Source organism: Hemibagrus wyckioides, linkage group LG20, assembly GCF_019097595.1.
Source record: "Hemibagrus wyckioides isolate EC202008001 linkage group LG20, SWU_Hwy_1.0, whole genome shotgun sequence".
Classification (NCBI taxonomy): domain Eukaryota; kingdom Metazoa; phylum Chordata; class Actinopteri; order Siluriformes; family Bagridae; genus Hemibagrus; species Hemibagrus wyckioides.
The window spans coordinates 14,281,434-14,299,305 of NC_080729.1; the positions used below are offsets into that span (position 1 = coordinate 14,281,434).

The following is a 17,872-nucleotide window of genomic DNA, read 5'->3' on the forward strand; positions in this document are numbered from 1 at the left end:
ACCCACGGGAGCGGGAGATGGCATCACGCCAACGCTACGGGGCCAGACAACCTCGGGGGCGTCACATTCCCCGGAGACAAGGGACACGGCATGAAGGAGTGCCCACTTTAGAGGGGTGAGTACTGAAAGGAGTGGACTGGGTGGGCGGTTATTGCTGAGCAGTGCCAGCTTTAGAGCAGTGACTGGACGGGTGCCATGTAGTGCCAAGACGTTTCAGTTTGAGTGTGACTTGATTGTTGTCTGGGAGTAGTCCCTCTGTTGGGAAAAAAATAAACACAGTTTAGGAACCTTGTCTCTGTTGTCTCGGGTACAATGTAAGGATTTATTTTTGTGTTTCAACAGAATAATTCAGCAGTTAGTAAACGGAATCATCGCGCCAACAGCTATGCCAAACATGGGAATGGGACCATGGTAATGTTAATGTTCATGCAAAATTCACACAAAACTTTATATTATTTGGTGTTGTGTTGGTTGTGATCGTCACTGATCTTATTTCAGGGGAATGCTTCATTCAAATCCAATGGACTACGCATGGGGTGCCAACGGCTTAGACGCCATTATAACACAGGTACTGACCAAGATTCTGTCATATAGTTTATTGCTAAAACTGCGAAGACCGTAGTGAAGATAAGAAAGGATATGAGGAAGAATCAGTAAGACTTAAGAATCCAAAAAAAAAAAAAAGCTTTTGATTATTGTCATTTATTCAAAACTGCAAAATATGCAAAATCCATTGTCATGTTTTGAATATTTGTTCTTTTTCTTCCTCCCTCTTGTCTTCTCACAGTTATTAAACCAGTTTGAAAATACGGGTCCACCTCCTGCAGACAGAGAAAAGATCAAAAACCTCCCAACAGTTCAGATCACAGAGGAGCATGTGGGTGAGTAGCTCGCTGCCAGCAGAGCGTGTTTATTACTGTAGCAGCTCTGTGGGAGGATATGGAGAAAACTTCTGACTAGTTTGCTACTCATTTTAACCGGCGTTAACGATTTCGATATGTAACGTAAACCGCCAACGTGACGAAAGCTGGTTTGGCTGGAAACCACAGATCCAGTTTCCATGAGATTTGCCTACATTATTATGAGCTCAGGAATCACACAAGGATGTAGAGAGAATGCTAGAAAATGGTTGCTATATTAAGAGCGATAAAGCTAATCGCAAGCATTAAGCATTAAGCATTTTTTAGATAGAAGTATATGAATGAGGAGTAAATAAATAGTGTTTTGAAAGTGTTTGATTCACTAGCAGCGTGCAAGATATCACTCCTGCAACAGGGAAACTATATCTCATGGGTTATTGGAGTGGAATGATCATCTCCACAAAAAAAATAAGAAGGTTTTCTGGTGTCTCGTTGCTCAGCAGAAGGTCGTTCCACGTCGAGAACCCACAAGATACGATTCCCCCTTTTTGGCTGTGAATGAAGTGTGTCTGTAAATCCAGATGTTCAGCTATATGAACAACAAGCTCCAGACTGGTGTCTGGAAAAGACCGGGTGTCATCGTTTTTCAGAGAAATTGGATTGGGCACCTGCCACAAGAGGGGAGATGACAAAACTGGTGTCTGTGCCTTGCTTTTGTGTGCACTGCAAGAATGAAAAGATGTCCTTGTAATAGCTGTGTCGTGTCTTTTATTATCTGGTGCTCACAATTATACCCTGTGTCAAGAAATACAGAATTTAAATTTGAAGTCTTTTTGAATGTAAGGGTTTGTTTCGTGGACGTTTTATCTAACAATTATATGTTAAAATGCATGACGTTTTGTTCTTTTAATAAACAAAGATTTGTTTACACCGATCAGGCATAACATTATGAGCAGTGCCAGGTGAAGTGAATAACACTGATCTCCTCATCATGGCACCTGTTAGTGGGTGGGATATATTAGGCAGCAAGTGAACATTTTGTCCTCAAAGTTGATGTTAGAAGCAGGAAAAATGGACAAGTGTAAGGATTTGAGCGAGTTTGACAAAGGGCCAAATTGTGATGGCTAGAGCACTGGATCAGAGCATCTCCAAAACTGCAGCTCTTGTGGGGTGTTCCCGGTCTGCAGTGGTCAGTATCTATCAAAAGTGGTCCAAGGAAGGAACAGTGGTGAATCTGTGACAGGATCATGGGCGGCCAAGGCTCACTGATGGACGTGGGGAGTGAAGGCTGGCCCGTGTGATCCGATCCACCAGACGAGCTACTGTTAGCTACTCAAATTGCTTAATGCTGGTTCTGATAGAAAGGTGTCAGAATATACAGTGCATGACGGGTCAGAGCTGTTTTGGCAGCAAAAGGGGAACCAACACAATATTAGGCAGGTGGTAATAGTGTTGTGGTGTAAGTGGAATAAAGCACTGGATGTGAATGGTCTGCTATTGGAAAGTAATCAATAATCCTTTGCATCATGTGAGTCCACATCACGCCACTGCATTGCTGATGATTTTATTATAACAGAACATTCTGTTTCAGGGTACATGTTGGCTTGTTACAGAAACAGATCAGATTTGTTTTGTTTTTTTTCCTTTCTGTTCGATATCTGATCCAGCATTTTCTGCTGATGTCAGCCAGATAGAGATACTAGATATCCCCTCTAATGTTAAGCCTAACAGCGTTTGAGCGGCTGTTGACTTGATTAAATAATTTCTCTCTGACCTCGACCAACACCGAGAGCTTCATTTCCAAGCCTCATTAACTTCTCCATTGCTTGTCTTTTTCCCCCACATGTGCAGGAGCTGGTTTAGAATGTCCCGTGTGTAAAGAAGACTACACCGAGGGGGAGAGCGTTAGACAACTTCCATGCAATCATCTCTTTCACAATGACTGTATAGTGCCCTGGCTCGAACAGGTATCTCTCTCGTCTTCTCCTGCCTCGCTTTCTGCTTCCTCCTGTGCTTTCATCTGCTGCTGAAGTTTTCCGACACCTTATTTGTTTTGATTTATTGTAATGTTTGCTCTCTTTCAAGCCAGACGGTATCCCAGCTATCCATTCTCACATCACTATAATCTTCCAGAGGATATTTTTGTAATGGCTGACTCACCACATATCCGACCAGAGATTTTTCATAGCAAAGCAGCCTTAATGCAATTAGCATGCAATTCAGTGTACAGAGTTTAAAAGGCATACACAAAGCAAACCGTTTATAAAAATAAAATATAAACAACTATTACGAGCGCAGTGGAGTGTTTGTAGAGGATTTTTGGACACTTTTTACAGATTATTAAAGCTCAAGGCAGATAAATGTCAAGATATTAAGCTACAGAAGTGAGGTTTAGATTTATTTGGGATTGGTGGGAGAAAAGGACTAATCACTACACATTCTGCAGGAGATTTGTAGTAATGGATGAGGAGCTATTTACACAGTTAATGCGTAATCTACCAAGACTTTAAGAGGTTTATGTACAGACTTATCTAATGTTCCAATAGTGCTGGGAATATAACAATATAATATTAATATAGGAATCAGTTGCAGTTCACATTTTTGAGATATCACGTATTATTTTATATTATTTGAAGTAATAGTTGCAAACCCTGATTGAAAGTTAGATGTTAACATTTTTGAATGTGTAAAATTCTATCAAATATTATTTTTTATTTTATTTATTTAATAATATTATTTAATAATATTATTAAATATTAAATTTACAAAACTTATTTTCATTTTATTTATCAGGTGTTTTTTTTTATATTATAGTGTAAATCTTATTTTTTGGCAGTTTCTTAGTGAACATATTATACCATGATATCATACTTTTGTACACTATATTGCCAAATGTTTTGGGACGTCTGCCTTACATGCACATGAATGTAATATGGAGTTGTCCCGCCCTTTCCAGCTATAACAGCTTCAACTCTTCTGGGAAGGCTTTCCACAAGGTTTAGGGGTATGTTTATGGGAAATTTTTACCATTTCCCTAGAAGTGCATTTGTGAGGTCAGGCACTGGTGTTGGACGAGCAGTCTCCGCTCTAATTCATCCCGACGGTGTTCTATCAGGTTGAGGTCAGGACTCTGTGCAGGCCAGTCCAGTTCCTCCACACCAAACTCACTCATCCGTGTCTTTATGGACCTTGCTTTGTGCACTGGTGTGCAGTCATGTTGGAACAGGAAGGGGTCATCCCCAAACTGTTCCCACAAAGTTGGGAGCATGAAACTGTCCAAATTGTCTTGGTATGAAGCTGAAGCATTAAGAGTTCCTTTCACTGGAACTAAGGGGTCAAGCCCAACCCCTGAAAAACAACACCTGAATTCAATGATTTGGAGGGGTGTCCTAAAACTTTTGGCAATATAGTGAAGCTATATTTCAAAAAATTAACTTGTTGCTTCATGCAGTCACAACACACAGAGCAGCGTAGCTCTACAAACACAATTTCTAAGAGGAAAGCATGTATTATTTAATAATGGAGGAATCGGAGGATTTTACAACTTGGAAAGTTGTAAAGAATAAAAAAATTTTATAATAGTGTATAATCTTTTGTTAATGTTTCACTTTTGAAATAAGGATCACTGGACATGAGTAGCTGTGATCACAACTCATTGTGTTTGTTTTTCCTGGTGTGTGTGTGTGTTTCTCCACAGCATGACACGTGTCCGGTGTGCAGGAAGAGCTTGAGCGGCCAGAACACAGCCACAGACCCTCCTGGCTTATCAGGAATGAACTTCTCCCCTTCCTCCTCCTCATCGTCCTCCTCTAGTTCCCCCAGTAACGAAAACGCTGCCAACAACTCCTAAAATACCCACAGTCCTTCCTCACACTCTCTCTCTCTCTCTCTCTCTCTCTCTCTCACACACACACACACACACACACACACACAAATCCCTCAACATTTTATTATCTCCGAGAGTGCGTGGCCAATCCTGTTAAAGCTCAAGTCCCTCACTCATATCTTAATAACGCAGCCCTGAAGAACCCGGAACGTTCCAGTTCCTACTCTTTTCTGTCGTTACTGAGAATGATGCGAGGGCTGAGCTGGAACCTGATAGTCTAGAACGCACCCTTTAAGGCCAGCACCTCATTATCCTCCTCATCTTCATTAACATCATCATCATCATTACCATCTGACTCCCTGGAGCAAGCGCCAAAGGACAAGCGAATAGGGGAGAGAAACCACACACACACACACACACACATGTATTCCAATACTTTTTTATTATTATTATTATTGAACTGGAGCATGACCGTTCCTCTCTTTCTTTCCTTTTTTTTTTTAAAACACATAACAAGCAGTCCTGTACAAACAGGGATTTTAATTCAAAAAGTGACTGTGGGGTCAAATAAAGGGAAAAAAAAGGGATGAAAGTTGTTAGATGATATATACAGGACACACACACACACACACACAGCCAATTACAGGATTTGAATGTCTTTTTAACAGAGACTTTCACGTCTCAAATTCCCATAAAGGGAAAACCTTCAACTAGAACCATTTTTTTTTTCTTCTGTTTTAATTAAAATGGTTTTTAAAAGTCCTATATTTTGCCAGCTAAGAGCTGAACTCTGAATACGCATATAGCGATATTTATTGAGGATTACAGGTGATTGAAAAACATCTTTAAAAAAAACAAACAAAAAAAAACGACATGCTGTTCATCAGTTTCAAGTTTGTGTAAAGTATTTATTTGCACATTTATTTTTTTCCCCCTTTTCCTACCAATTAGAACAATAAACATGAATGAGTGTGAATACAGCAGGTATAACATCACAATACAACCTGTTATTATTATTATTATTTTTTTCATTTTAAAGATGTTTGTATAATTTTTTTTAGTTGATTTAGATGATTTAGGTCCACACAGTTTCAATTTTCCCTTCCTCAATCAGACTAATATTTTATTTTATTTTATTTTATTTTATTTTATTTTATTTTATTTTATTACTCTGTTCACTTTCCCCATACACATGCAGTGATTCAGTTCAGTGCAAATTTTTGTTTTGTTTTTTTTAACTTATTTTAAGTTAAGTGATTTGGTTTTGTAAATCATAATAAACTCGAAGAAGAACGTCCTGCATCGTCTCTTAGGTAACAGGAAAAATTTTGTCTCACGAATAATCTTACATGTTTGTGCATACATCTAAATAGACTTTTTTTTTTTTTTTTTTACCGTAATTTTGCTTCCTGCCGATTTGTTTGCCTGAGGTTCACCCATAAGCCAGAGATTCTTGCATCTGATTGGTCAGAAGGTGGTGATTTGGTTTCTTATAACAGCAGTACTAACAGTTGTCCTAGCTGTACTTCTAATCACAGGTTTATATTAGGAAGGTCTTCTTAACCTCACCAAATCATCATGGAGGCTCAGAGCAATCTACAGTAAGCAAATTAGACCGTTATGCTTTCAGCATACAGGAATATGAATCGCTTGTTAAAGCTATAATCCTGACTGCAATTTCTTATTTTGATGGGATAAATGGATACACATCCATCATCACAATTAGCTTTGAGAAGCATCCATGCCCCCCCCCCTGCATTTGTAGCTTGATCTTGTGTACCTGAATCTGACGTAACATTGTACATTAGCATTTCTATAGAAAGAACTAAATCACACTTGACAGATTCATTAGGTTCTTACACCGATCAGGCATAACATTATGACCACCTGCCTAATATTGTGTTGGTCCCCCTTTTGCTGCCAAAACAGCCCTGACCTGTCGAGTCATGGACTCCACTAGATCCCTGAAGGTGTGCTGTGGTATCTGGCACCAAGTTCTTAGCAGCAACAGGACTTGAAGGATTATTTTAATAGATACTGACCACTGCAGACCGGAAACACCACCACAGGAGCTGCAGTTTTGGAGATGCTCTGATCCAGTGGTCTAGCCATCACAATTTGGCCCTTGTCAATCTCGCTCAAATCCTTACGCTTGCCCATTTTTCCTGCTTCTAACACATCAACTTTGAGGACAAAATGTTCACTTGCTGCCTAATATATCCCACCCACTAACAGGTGTCATGATGAGGAGATAATCAGTGTTATTGTCAGGCTTTCCATGAAGAGATGTTTTTTGTTCTGCTTTATTAACTTTAAATGAAAATAAGGCATGCACAGCTTATAGCTGTTACAGTGTAATAACAGGAACTGGCTTGATTTGTAGACCGCTATTAATGGATAAAAATACATATAGTTTATATATATATATATATATATATATAATTATACGTATTTTTATCCATTTATAGCGGTCTACAAATCAAGCCAGTTCCTGTTATCATTACACTGTAACTAGCTATATACTATTTGGCAAATTGCTCTGGTTTAAGATGAAGAAAACACTTAGTTCAGTATTTTATTCGAACAGCATGCCCACTGTGTGTGTGTGTGTTTTTTTTAAGCTACAGCCTCTGAATAATATCAAATTTGCACAAATCACTCCTGCACCACTGTACATGCAGAGACAAGTTGTTGCGTGCTTTCAGCTACACAGCTGTGTGAGAAACCGTCTGTGTTATCAGCTCTCCTCCTCCTGCTGCTACTTCTGGTGACCCATTTTTAGCTCTCATATCTTAGTGTTTGACATCTTCAACTTCACAACACACAGGAGTGTGAATTCTCTACCAAGAGCTGCTTTCCATCGGCTGTATTAAGCTGTATTTGTTTTTCTTTTTCTTTTTTTACAAACTACAGCGTTCTTCACTAAATTACAGAAAAGCCTCATTACATTTAATGACTTCGTCGATTGAAAATTGACTTTTCGTTCACTTCGTACACTTAAAGGCGAGACTGCTGCTTCATTAATCAAGTGTTAATGTTTAAAACGGCAAAACCCTAAACAACAAGTAAACCATCTGCAAGACTGAGAACAACAATTGATCTAATGCACCAGAGTCAATAAAGATCAGCCCTCGTCCATGTTGCAGTTGAATGAGAGAAGAAAAAATAAGAATAAAAATAAATTAATAATATATATATATATATATATAGCTAGCTCTGGAAAAAAAATAACAGACCACTGCCCAATCTCCAGATTTTAACCCTATTGAAAACCTCTGAAAAAAAAATTTTATTATTTATTCATTATTTCATAATTTATTATTTCTTTTGTCAGATATATTTATATATAATTATATAATAAATACTAGTACATTTATATATATATATATATAATTATATATATAATTTTAAATATATATATATATATACATATATATATATATATATATATATATAATTTTAAATATATATATAAAACTGACAAAAGTAATAAATTATTTATATAGTAGTTATATAATAAATTCATTAATAATTTTAGTACGTTTTTATTTATTCCTCTTCTTGTTTGTTTTTTTCTTTTTGTCAGTTTGAAGTTAGTTCAGTGACTATTGTGGGTTTTTCTTTCTTTAATGGAAGGGTACCAACAGTTTTGTCCATGTGTGTGTATATTTATGTACACACACTCTGGCTTGCCATGAATTGATCGTTTTTATTGACTAAAAAATGAAAAATAAAGTGGATTAAATCAATATAACTATCAGCGTTGATTACAAGATGGAACAGTGTTGTAGGAACACTACCGTTTAAAATAAATATCAAATATTCTGGAAACAAAAAAATAAGCAGATGGTGTACGAGCAAATTGTTCATCTATCCATGAATGCGAATGAAAACGATTGCTTTTTTTTGTGATAAAATAGCAGTTCCTTGTGATGGCCTCAGATTTTTGTCTTTTTTTTTTCTAGAGTCTTTGTCTTATTTCACACTTGGTACCCACACACACACACACACACACACACACACACACAGAGCGAGTGTTACTAATGAGCCCCCTGAGTCCTGAAACCCCCTGGAGTACTCCATGACTCATTCCTCTTCTGCAGCATGCGAGGCTCGAAGGTCAAACGTGGCTTGTGGTGAACAGCTACAGGAGATTGTCTCACTCATTATCCCATTACATGTTTGTAATGTGTGATAACAGGAGGCTCGGCGCTGATACTTGGGGCTCAGCGGTGCTGCTTTCTCAGCTTATCGTGACAGCTGTGTAACTGACGCGCTGCTTTACAGCTGCAAAGCTTTTTCTCTGCCATGTATTAGTCATGCAGGACAATTACTCTAAGTCAGGAGTAAAACCCAGCACTGCGTGTTGTTATAGGAAATCAATTTATGATGGATTGCGATGTGGCTCAGTACAAAGCTGTGTAGTTGTGAACATTTTTAAGTTGATTATTTTCCCAGTCTTTCATTTCACTTAAATGCTAACACTTCCATTATGTTTTCAGTATGTCTGTGGATCCATCCAAAATCCCCATTAGTGCTATATCTCATGATGGAGTGAATGTTTGTAGGATGGATATGAAATTATGACTGGAGCCGGCAGATGAACTGAACCAGGCTCAAAGTCACAGCAAGGACAAATGTCTAAAATGACAGTCCTCTATGAACGTATTGGGAATGGCAAGGACTAGACATACACTGATCAGGCATAACATTATGAGCAGTGAGAGGTGAAGTGAATAACACTGATGATCTCCTCATCATGGCACCTGTTAGTGGGTGGGATATATTAGGCAGCAAGTGAACAAGTTGATGTGTTAGAAGCAGGAGAAATGAGCAAGCTTAAGGAGTTTGACAAGGGCTAAATTGTGATGGATGGATGACTGGATCAGAGCATCTCCAATACTGCAGCTCTTGTGGGGTGTTCCCGGTCTGCAGTGGTCAGTATCTATCAAAAGTGGTCCAAGGAAGGAACAGTGGTGAACCAGTGACAGGGTCATGGACGGCCAAGGCTCACTGATGCACGTGTGGAGTGAAGGCTGGACTGTGTGATCCGATCCAACAGACGAGCTACTGTTGCTCAAATTGCTGAAGACGTTAATGCTGGTTCTGATAGAAAGGTCTCAGAATACACGGGTCAGGGCTGTTTTGGCAGCAAAAAGGGGACCAACATTATAGTAGGTTTAACCTTTTGTTACCTATAATTCAGGTATTGTTGCACATTGTATAAACACTTAATAGCTCTGGGTTTCACCTGTGAAGATTGAAGTATTTGTTGTTAGAAAGGATAAACCATCATGAGTGCTGTCTATGGGAGAAAACCAAAATGGGAAAATCAATCAGAGCTGCTGGACATAGCCAATACATGAATCAGGAATGTCCTGAAAAGTAAAAACAAAATTACTGGCTGTACTAAGACCAAGACATCAAACAAAGGAAAGAGCAGGAGCTGATGACAAATAAATGAAGATTTGTGAAGAAAAACAATAACCAGTGACATCACTAACAACCTCCACAGGGCAGGGGTGAGGGTATCATGAGCCACTGTTTAAAGAAGACTTTGGGAGGAGGAATTCAGAGACCATACCACAAGATACAAACCACTCATCAAGAAGAACCGGAAATACAAATCTCTACCAAAGTGATGGAAGGAGAAATAAAGGATCTGCTTTAGAACCTCTGTAGTAACCAGAGATTGTGTATCAAAAATAGATCTCTTAGATCGAATAATAACCACAAAAAATAGAGAGAATGAGATCCTACAACTTCTCTGCACAAAATGCTTGTGGTTTAATTTCACCTGCTGACTCGTGATTCTCGTATAGATGTTGCTTTTTAAGAACAATCTTGCTGTGTATCGAGGAGACATCACGCACCACCATTTCCAAGATTACTTGCGAACAGCATGTCTTCATCTGTCTCGGTTCCTGCGATCTCGTCTGTCTGGCTCGCCTCCAAGATCAATCCCAGTCTCGTCTCCTTTTCTCGGAACTCTGCCTTTTATGCAAATGAAGCCGGGAGCATCACGCTCCTGTGTGTCCAACCAGGAAGTGCGTGACGCTGCAGACACAGAGAAACTGTGATTCAGTGTTATGCAGCTTGTCATCAGTCAGTCAGCAGCAAGCAGTTGAAGGTAAAAAGAAGCAAGCGGGAGGGAAACAGGATGCCGTGACGGCTCACTGAATCTTTTTTAAGATCTGCATGATGTGTGTCCTCAGCACATGGACACATGGATGCCACGCTCCGGTCCATTGAGCTCAGACAACCTTTCAATGACATTGGCACGCACTGGCTCTCTCAAGGTAAGCCTGCCTCCCTGCTGGGGTAAATCTATGTCAGCTCACGGGAACATTGCGGAAAGATCCGTCCTGCATCCTTAAAGATAACTGATGAGATGTGGGATCAAATAAATCAGTGAGCTTATTGCTGAGTTGCTGTAAGTCAGGCGCATACCTTTACTCTGCCATGTGTAGAGTTCACTGTGTAGAAGTAGAAGTCAAGGCATGTTGGAGCATAATGAGCTTAATGACCTTCTGACTTATTAAAAAATGATCAACCAAGTCATTATATTATTATCTCTTTTAAATGTTTTGGTTTTTTTTGTTTGTTTGTTTAACAAGTCCTGGATCTGGATGTTGCCTGTGACACTATGCATCTTTCACTTTTAGTAAAATATTTCAAAGAATCAGCTGTTTTTTTTTGCTCAGTTGCTTTACGTAGCAACATTCACAATTAACATGCAAAGGACAAATCCAACAATCTCGTAGAACATTATCAACAGTGCAGCTCAGAGAAAAGGGAGGATTCCTTAAAAAAGCATCAAGCGGTGTGCATGCTGAAGCAGTTTGACTCGATGCTCTTCTCTGTGTGGGTGTTTTGGCTCCCATTAGACTCAGTGTGATTGAGATTAAAGCAGGTCTGAGCCTGAGCACACTGCTGTCCTCTCCTCTCCTCTTGTCTTGTCTTGTCTCGTCTTGTCTTAGGATGTGAGTCTCTCATTTCTGTCACCAGGGGGCAGTAGGCTGATGTCATTGAGGGAAAACTGTCATTGAGAACATCCTCTATGACAAGGACCTCACAATGTCGTTGCAATTTCTTTTATGCTGATTACTCGAAACCGTACTTAGCTACTGCAGTGGCATTTAAATAAACCCTGCTTAATAAGATGTTGAATTTCTTTTTAGCTAAGAATGACTGTACAGGTTAAAACTGTAGGAAACAAACAAAACAAACAAACAAACAAACAAACAATTAAATGTTATAGGCAGTCATTTAATTTAGTGGGCGCAGATATTGCTGTACAATGGATCTTGCTTGCTTCTTTATTTGTGGATTTTGTTCAGTTTTTATGGACCAGAAATTAGCTCCACCCCCTGCCGGAATTGCTGACATGATGAGCTCTTCAGCTTTGTTTTCTTATTGTTTAATATTGCTTATAGAGTACAGTTATGCTTGCCAATACTTTGTGTGCACTTGCAGTTTGTCAGCTAAAGGCTGTAAAAATAACAAATTGCTTCTTTAAAAAAAATTCCAGCCAAGAAATTAGTTTCCATAAACATTTAGAGACTCAAATGTGCACTCAGTTACACCCAGACCCCATTAAACCCCTAACCCTAACCTTAAATGTTCTTGTTTTTTCCCCCCTATACAAGACAGTTCCGAGTAGAAACCCCTCAGGAAGAAAAGAACACCACTGTGACCCTCCACCTTCCAAATAAAAACTCTTCATGACATCTTGCATACTTGAAAAGATTTTTGTTGCTGTTGTAAGGAGTGTATTGGCAGTCTCTGTGATATTACACATATATCAGTGGATATATAGGGCACCTTCAGGTGTGATCACACCTCCTCTGTCTAGAAACACAAGTAGCCTAACTAGAGCAGCCACAACACTGATCAGGCTATCTATCTATATTTTTAATAGAATCGCTATAAATGGATTGTGCTGCTTATTTGAAGTCCCAAGACACATTTGGTATCCAACAATGATTTATTTTGCTTTATGTCCATTCTGGGTTCCAAATCAAACAAATGAAATCAAAACAGCTATTAAAAGACAAGACAAACTGGTCACACTGGTTGACTATAAAAGCTGGTGAGCACTGGTAGATGTAAACATTTTCTGAATGCCGCATTTGCATAACAGTTCTCTGAAGTACTTACACTGCATAAAAAGTTCGAGCTGAGCAGCATCGCTACTCTGAACAGGAGAATGAATGAATGAATGAATGTGATTATGCATAAAACAAGAAGGTCGATTCTACAAATCATTCTCTCTCTCTCTCTCTCTCTCTCTCTCTCTCTCTCTCTCTCAATCTCTCTCTCTCTTGTGACTGATTTCCCCTCAAGATTACCGGAGGCCAAATTTGATCCCCCGAACGCCATGGACCGGAATGAGGTTTCACCCGGCTCTGGAGTTGTCGCGCAAAAGCCTGCCGTCGTGAGCGGTTGTGGCGCACCGCCGTCTCATTGCGCAAGCCGCTGCGACACCAGACTGTCCAACCAGTGCGGCCCGACCAAGCACGACATTATGGACGAAGCAGAGGACAGTGAAGAAGAGCCCAAGTTTCAGCACCCTCGACTCAGGAGAGCCGGTGCCACCGGAGGAGGAGGAGGAGGAGTAGGAGGAGGAGGTGCTGGAGGAGGAGTAGGGGGAGTAGGGGGAGGCACCAATAAGATGCAAAACTTCACGTCGGGAGGGGGAGCCGCGCTGAAGAGCTCCTCTAACGACGAGATCCCGGCGGTCCAAGACACTTCAGAGCTCGAGCAAGTGGAAGTAGTCGCTCCCACGGACGCAGCCGCAGCAGTTAGGACGTTCGCGCCTGCGCGTCTGAGTGATGCGGCGGCACGCGACGATACCGATCCCGGGAAAGCATCTCCTCTAGCGCTCACGGTAGACGCCTGTAATGTTCCGGGAGAAGGAGGTGGCAACGCTGCAGCTCCGGTTTCCGCAATGAAGTGCAACAAAAACGGCGAGTGCAGGAGAGGCTCGGGCACGGGCAGCTTGCGCTCCATTATGTCCAAGCAGGACAAGCAGGATGCGAATAAACGCGCGACGACCTCCTCAACTTCAGGCACGGATGCGCCCGGAGCTTCCGCAGGCCCTGGAGACTCCTCCAGTCCCGCCGCCGTCCCGGACAAGAAGGACTCCAAGGTGTCGTTTTCCAACGCACCGAGTCGCAAAACGTCCGCATCCATGCAGAGCCAACAGCCCAGGAACTCCGTAACGTTCCTCAAGTCCGAGGATGGAGCGCAGATCGCAACCGAGGATGCTGAGGCGCGCGGGAGCCAAGCGAGCTTCATGCAGAGGCAGTTCGGTAGCATGCTGCAGCCGGGGGTCAACAAATTCTCCTTACGAATGTACGGCAGCCAGAAAGCAGTGGAAAGAGAGCAGGAGCGCGTGAAGTCAGCAGGGAAGTGGATCATTCACCCATACAGCGACTTCAGGTAGGATATTCAGGGGAAAACAAAAAGTTATGTAGTGTGCTGGTATGCATTCTTACCTTTATCAGTCAGGAGATCTTTTAATCAGGTAATTGAATGATCAAGGCATTGTATTTTTTAGCCACAAAACGAGATTGGAAGTTTAAGAGATGTGTTTCTGCGTGCTGAAGCTGCTGATGTATTGTAAAGTGAGAAGCTGGATTTCAGCACCACGGAGAGCGCACAGCGCCAAAACAGCCAGACATTACATACTCACTTTCTATATATTTATATATTTATTATAAATATGTATCTCAAGGACTGACGCTTCTTTTCCCTTTCCCGACTCATGATTTATTGGCTATTTAAATTCACCCCACTCCTAATCTTTGACTTTGCATACTAACCCTCTGTGTTGGTTGCAGTTTGCTATCTAGTGCATGTAGAATCTACAGTTGGGTTGCCAGATAGGGCTGGCTGTTACCCTCAGATCTACTTATTGGCATATCTAGGTTTTTAGGCATAGAGTGCTTGGTGATGGTGACGTTTTGGGGTGCAAAGACAAGAGCAAATGGCACAGCAGATGTGTTGTAACAATTATTGCGAATCTAATGATCATCGATGTGGCTTTATAGTTCCTAATACTTTGCAAATTTATTCAAACACTTGTTCAGCACCTGCAGTTATTTAATTCACACTGAGATAGTTCATTAACATTGCAGGAACTGGACAGGAGTAAAAGAGGTTAGAACTAGAGGCTTTTCTCATGGTTAATAGCAGCCCTGGGTCTGTTAAAGACCAACCAGTCTGTGCGTATAATATTTAATAGTTTTATCAGCATTACATTCATGAAATCAGGACATTAATACTGAAGTTCTGCATTGAAGACCACCATCTGAATCCCTTATAATATTGCAAAAAAAGATTCATAGGGTGTTGTTGGCTCAGGTGTCCACACCAGTGACTTTTGGCGCATATGCTCAGGTGTGTGTGTGTGTGTGTGTGTGTTTTAGAGAGCTGCGATTTTCCCTAGTTATGACGCACAGATTTAAACGGCCGTCTTTTACCGCGCGTTTCGACGCGTGCGCTTTTTCGTGGCGCTTCCTCTGCGGTACGACCTTTAAAAAAAGAGAAAAGTAAGAAATGGAGACGATTGAACATTGCTATCTTATTTTCCTCAAGCAATGCGTCATCATAGGTTAAGAAAAACAAATAAGCCTCAAGAAGCTAATGTGGTCACGGATTACATCAGCCTCGAATTATGAGTCAGCAGTGCGCCTCGGGAGTGGGAGCGGTGACCTTGAGCTCTCTCCACGCGCCGCACGGAAACTCGTCACTTCCGTCCATCCGCAGACACTCCGTTGCACGTGCTCGCTCAGCGCCACACAAACACTGTAGTGTTGCCCTGCTGCAGGGGTCATTTCAGGTTATGCATGCGTAGTCAAAACCTGACCAAAATAGCTGGTTAGCTAGTTTAATTTGCTTGCAGATGCAATATTAGAGTGTTAGGAATGGATGTCCAAATGTTGCACTCGTTGCATTCTGTCTGCTCACAAGTTTAAATAAAAAATCTATTATTTTTTACAATTAGGATATAAAGACATGATGTACATTTACTGTAACTGACTTTATTTTAAGAGCAGTTCACATACATTTCTTATTCCGTACATAAACCTATAACGTACATTAAAATCTATTGATTTCTTTTACCACTTGCACATATTTTAAAGAATTATAACTCACATTATGTCATGTGATACAAATGATGCATCTGATACCAATTTCATTCATTTTTCATATTTGTGGATAAAGTCATTGGTCAAAAGTCATTCGCTTTGTGAGCATATCATTGAGGCTAGTACAATTACAACACTATTCCAAATGTCATTGTTGATCACCTTGTAGCAAAAAATTGAAATGTTATGAATAACAATGATACATCTTAATTTCAGGTTCAAGAAAACACAAGGAACAATTCAGAAATAAAAACTGTCATCCTGATAGATAACCAGCTACACTTCCTTTAAGCCAAGTTTAAACATCACATGCAATCGTAGCAAGTATCTACTCCAGATGTTCACTGTTTTGCTCCTGGATATTTAGTGCTCTGAGTTAACTGAGGATTCCATGAGCATATAAATATTACACCATTGTATGTTTGATCATGTTGGAGGATTTGCTCTTTTCACGCTCATGCTGATCGTTTGTCTTTTTTATTTTGTCTCCTGCTCTCCCTTCCCTCCAGGTTCTACTGGGATTTTACAATGCTCCTCTTCATGGTGGGCAACCTGATCATCATTCCAGTAGGCATCACGTTCTTCAAGGAGGAGACCACAACACCTTGGATCATCTTCAACGTCGTCTCTGACACCTTCTTCCTCATGGACCTGGTGCTCAACTTCCGCACGGGTATCATTATTGAAGACAACTCTGACATCATCCTGGATCCCAAGACTATCAAGAAAAAGTACCTGAAGACATGGTTCGTGGTGGACTTTGTCTCGTCCATCCCCGTGGATTACATCTTTCTCATTGTGGAGAAGGGAATAGACTCGGAGATGTACAAGACGGCCCGGGCTCTGCGCATCGTGCGCTTCACAAAGATCCTCAGTTTGCTCAGGCTGCTGAGACTCTCCCGCCTCATCCGCTACATACACCAGTGGGAAGAGGTAGGCTGCTGTTTGAGTATGAAAAAGAGAAGCAACACACGGGATTTCTTTCCCACATTCAATCTAGTTTTGAGTAAGAATGCAAGAATCCAGTGTCATGAATGCAGGTTAGGTTCACGTGTACGATTTTGTTTAAAGCTGAGAGAAAGGGTTAAGGGGTATAGTAACATTAAAACTGTGATCGGCAGCAACCTGGAGAACTATTTGTGAAGTGCTAATGCCACTCCAACAAGTGGATCTAGTGCACCATGTATATAAACTGCCTGCAAAAAGACACTGGGCCTTAAGTATAAACCTTTAGTAAAGTTGTATGTAGCCAAACTAAGCTAATCACTCCTGTTAGATTGATGCAACTTTTCGTACTCCTGTATGTACACTGATAAATTTCAGTCACTTGTACATAACTAAATTACAGTTAACAACACGGCTAATTGATATCAATTGACTCTAAATGTAAAAATACATAAAAACTACATAATGCAAAATTCACAGACCTAATGGTGAAGAAATGATGAGAAATTTTCCAGTAATGCAGCTAAGCCACTGCAGCTTCCTCAGACTTCCTCATCACTTCCTCAAACTCTAACTCCTTTTCAAAGCTGTCGATTTTTTTTGGCCAGTCTTATTTCTCTTAATTTATGTATTTGTTTTGGATCTTTCAAATCATTAATATGACACAGTTTCACAAACTTTCCTTTAAATCCGTGCCTTAAATAAACTATTTAAAATTCTGCAACAACACTATGCATATATAAAATTTCAGTACAATATATATATATATATATATTAATCTGCAGCTTCTACATATATTTCCACAAACTCAGCAAGTCCCATAGGACACAAATATGTTTTCCAACACATTTCTTGCATAACTGCTCCTGTCAATGATTTCTGAATAAATTTGTATCTAGCTAATTAAGTGAGGATGCATCACTAATAAATATAGAATCATTAGGTGTTAGTTTTTCGTGGTGATGGAGAATAGTCATTATCACAGCCCCTCTAAAAAAACCCCCACAAACACATCAGCTACTTCCAGTGAGCTTGTACTTTATTAAAATGTATTTTATATATATATATATATATATATATATATA

The 17,872-nt window shown here is 40.2% G+C and overlaps 2 protein-coding genes across 2 annotated transcripts in view; both read left to right on the plus strand.

Moving 5' to 3' along the window:
* rnf126 (ring finger protein 126) overlaps positions 1 to 5,296 on the plus strand; it is a 10,157-nt gene extending 4,861 nt beyond the window's left edge. The window contains exons 4-9 of the mRNA XM_058372796.1: positions 1 to 115; positions 343 to 411; positions 499 to 568; positions 788 to 881; positions 2,712 to 2,827; positions 4,558 to 5,296. The exon at positions 1 to 115 is cut by the window's left edge and continues 121 nt beyond it. Of these exons, the coding sequence (XP_058228779.1) occupies positions 1 to 115; positions 343 to 411; positions 499 to 568; positions 788 to 881; positions 2,712 to 2,827; positions 4,558 to 4,710 (617 nt within the window). The 3' untranslated portion in view covers positions 4,711 to 5,296. The remainder of the gene's footprint in view (positions 116 to 342; positions 412 to 498; positions 569 to 787; positions 882 to 2,711; positions 2,828 to 4,557) is intronic.
* An 8,038-nt stretch (positions 5,297 to 13,334) lies between these two features.
* LOC131370557 (potassium/sodium hyperpolarization-activated cyclic nucleotide-gated channel 2-like) overlaps positions 13,335 to 17,872 on the plus strand; it is a 72,574-nt gene continuing 68,036 nt past the window's right edge. The window contains exons 1-2 of the mRNA XM_058417903.1: positions 13,335 to 14,130; positions 16,352 to 16,775. Coding sequence (XP_058273886.1) covers positions 13,361 to 14,130; positions 16,352 to 16,775 — 1,194 coding nt within the window. The 5' untranslated portion in view covers positions 13,335 to 13,360. The remainder of the gene's footprint in view (positions 14,131 to 16,351; positions 16,776 to 17,872) is intronic.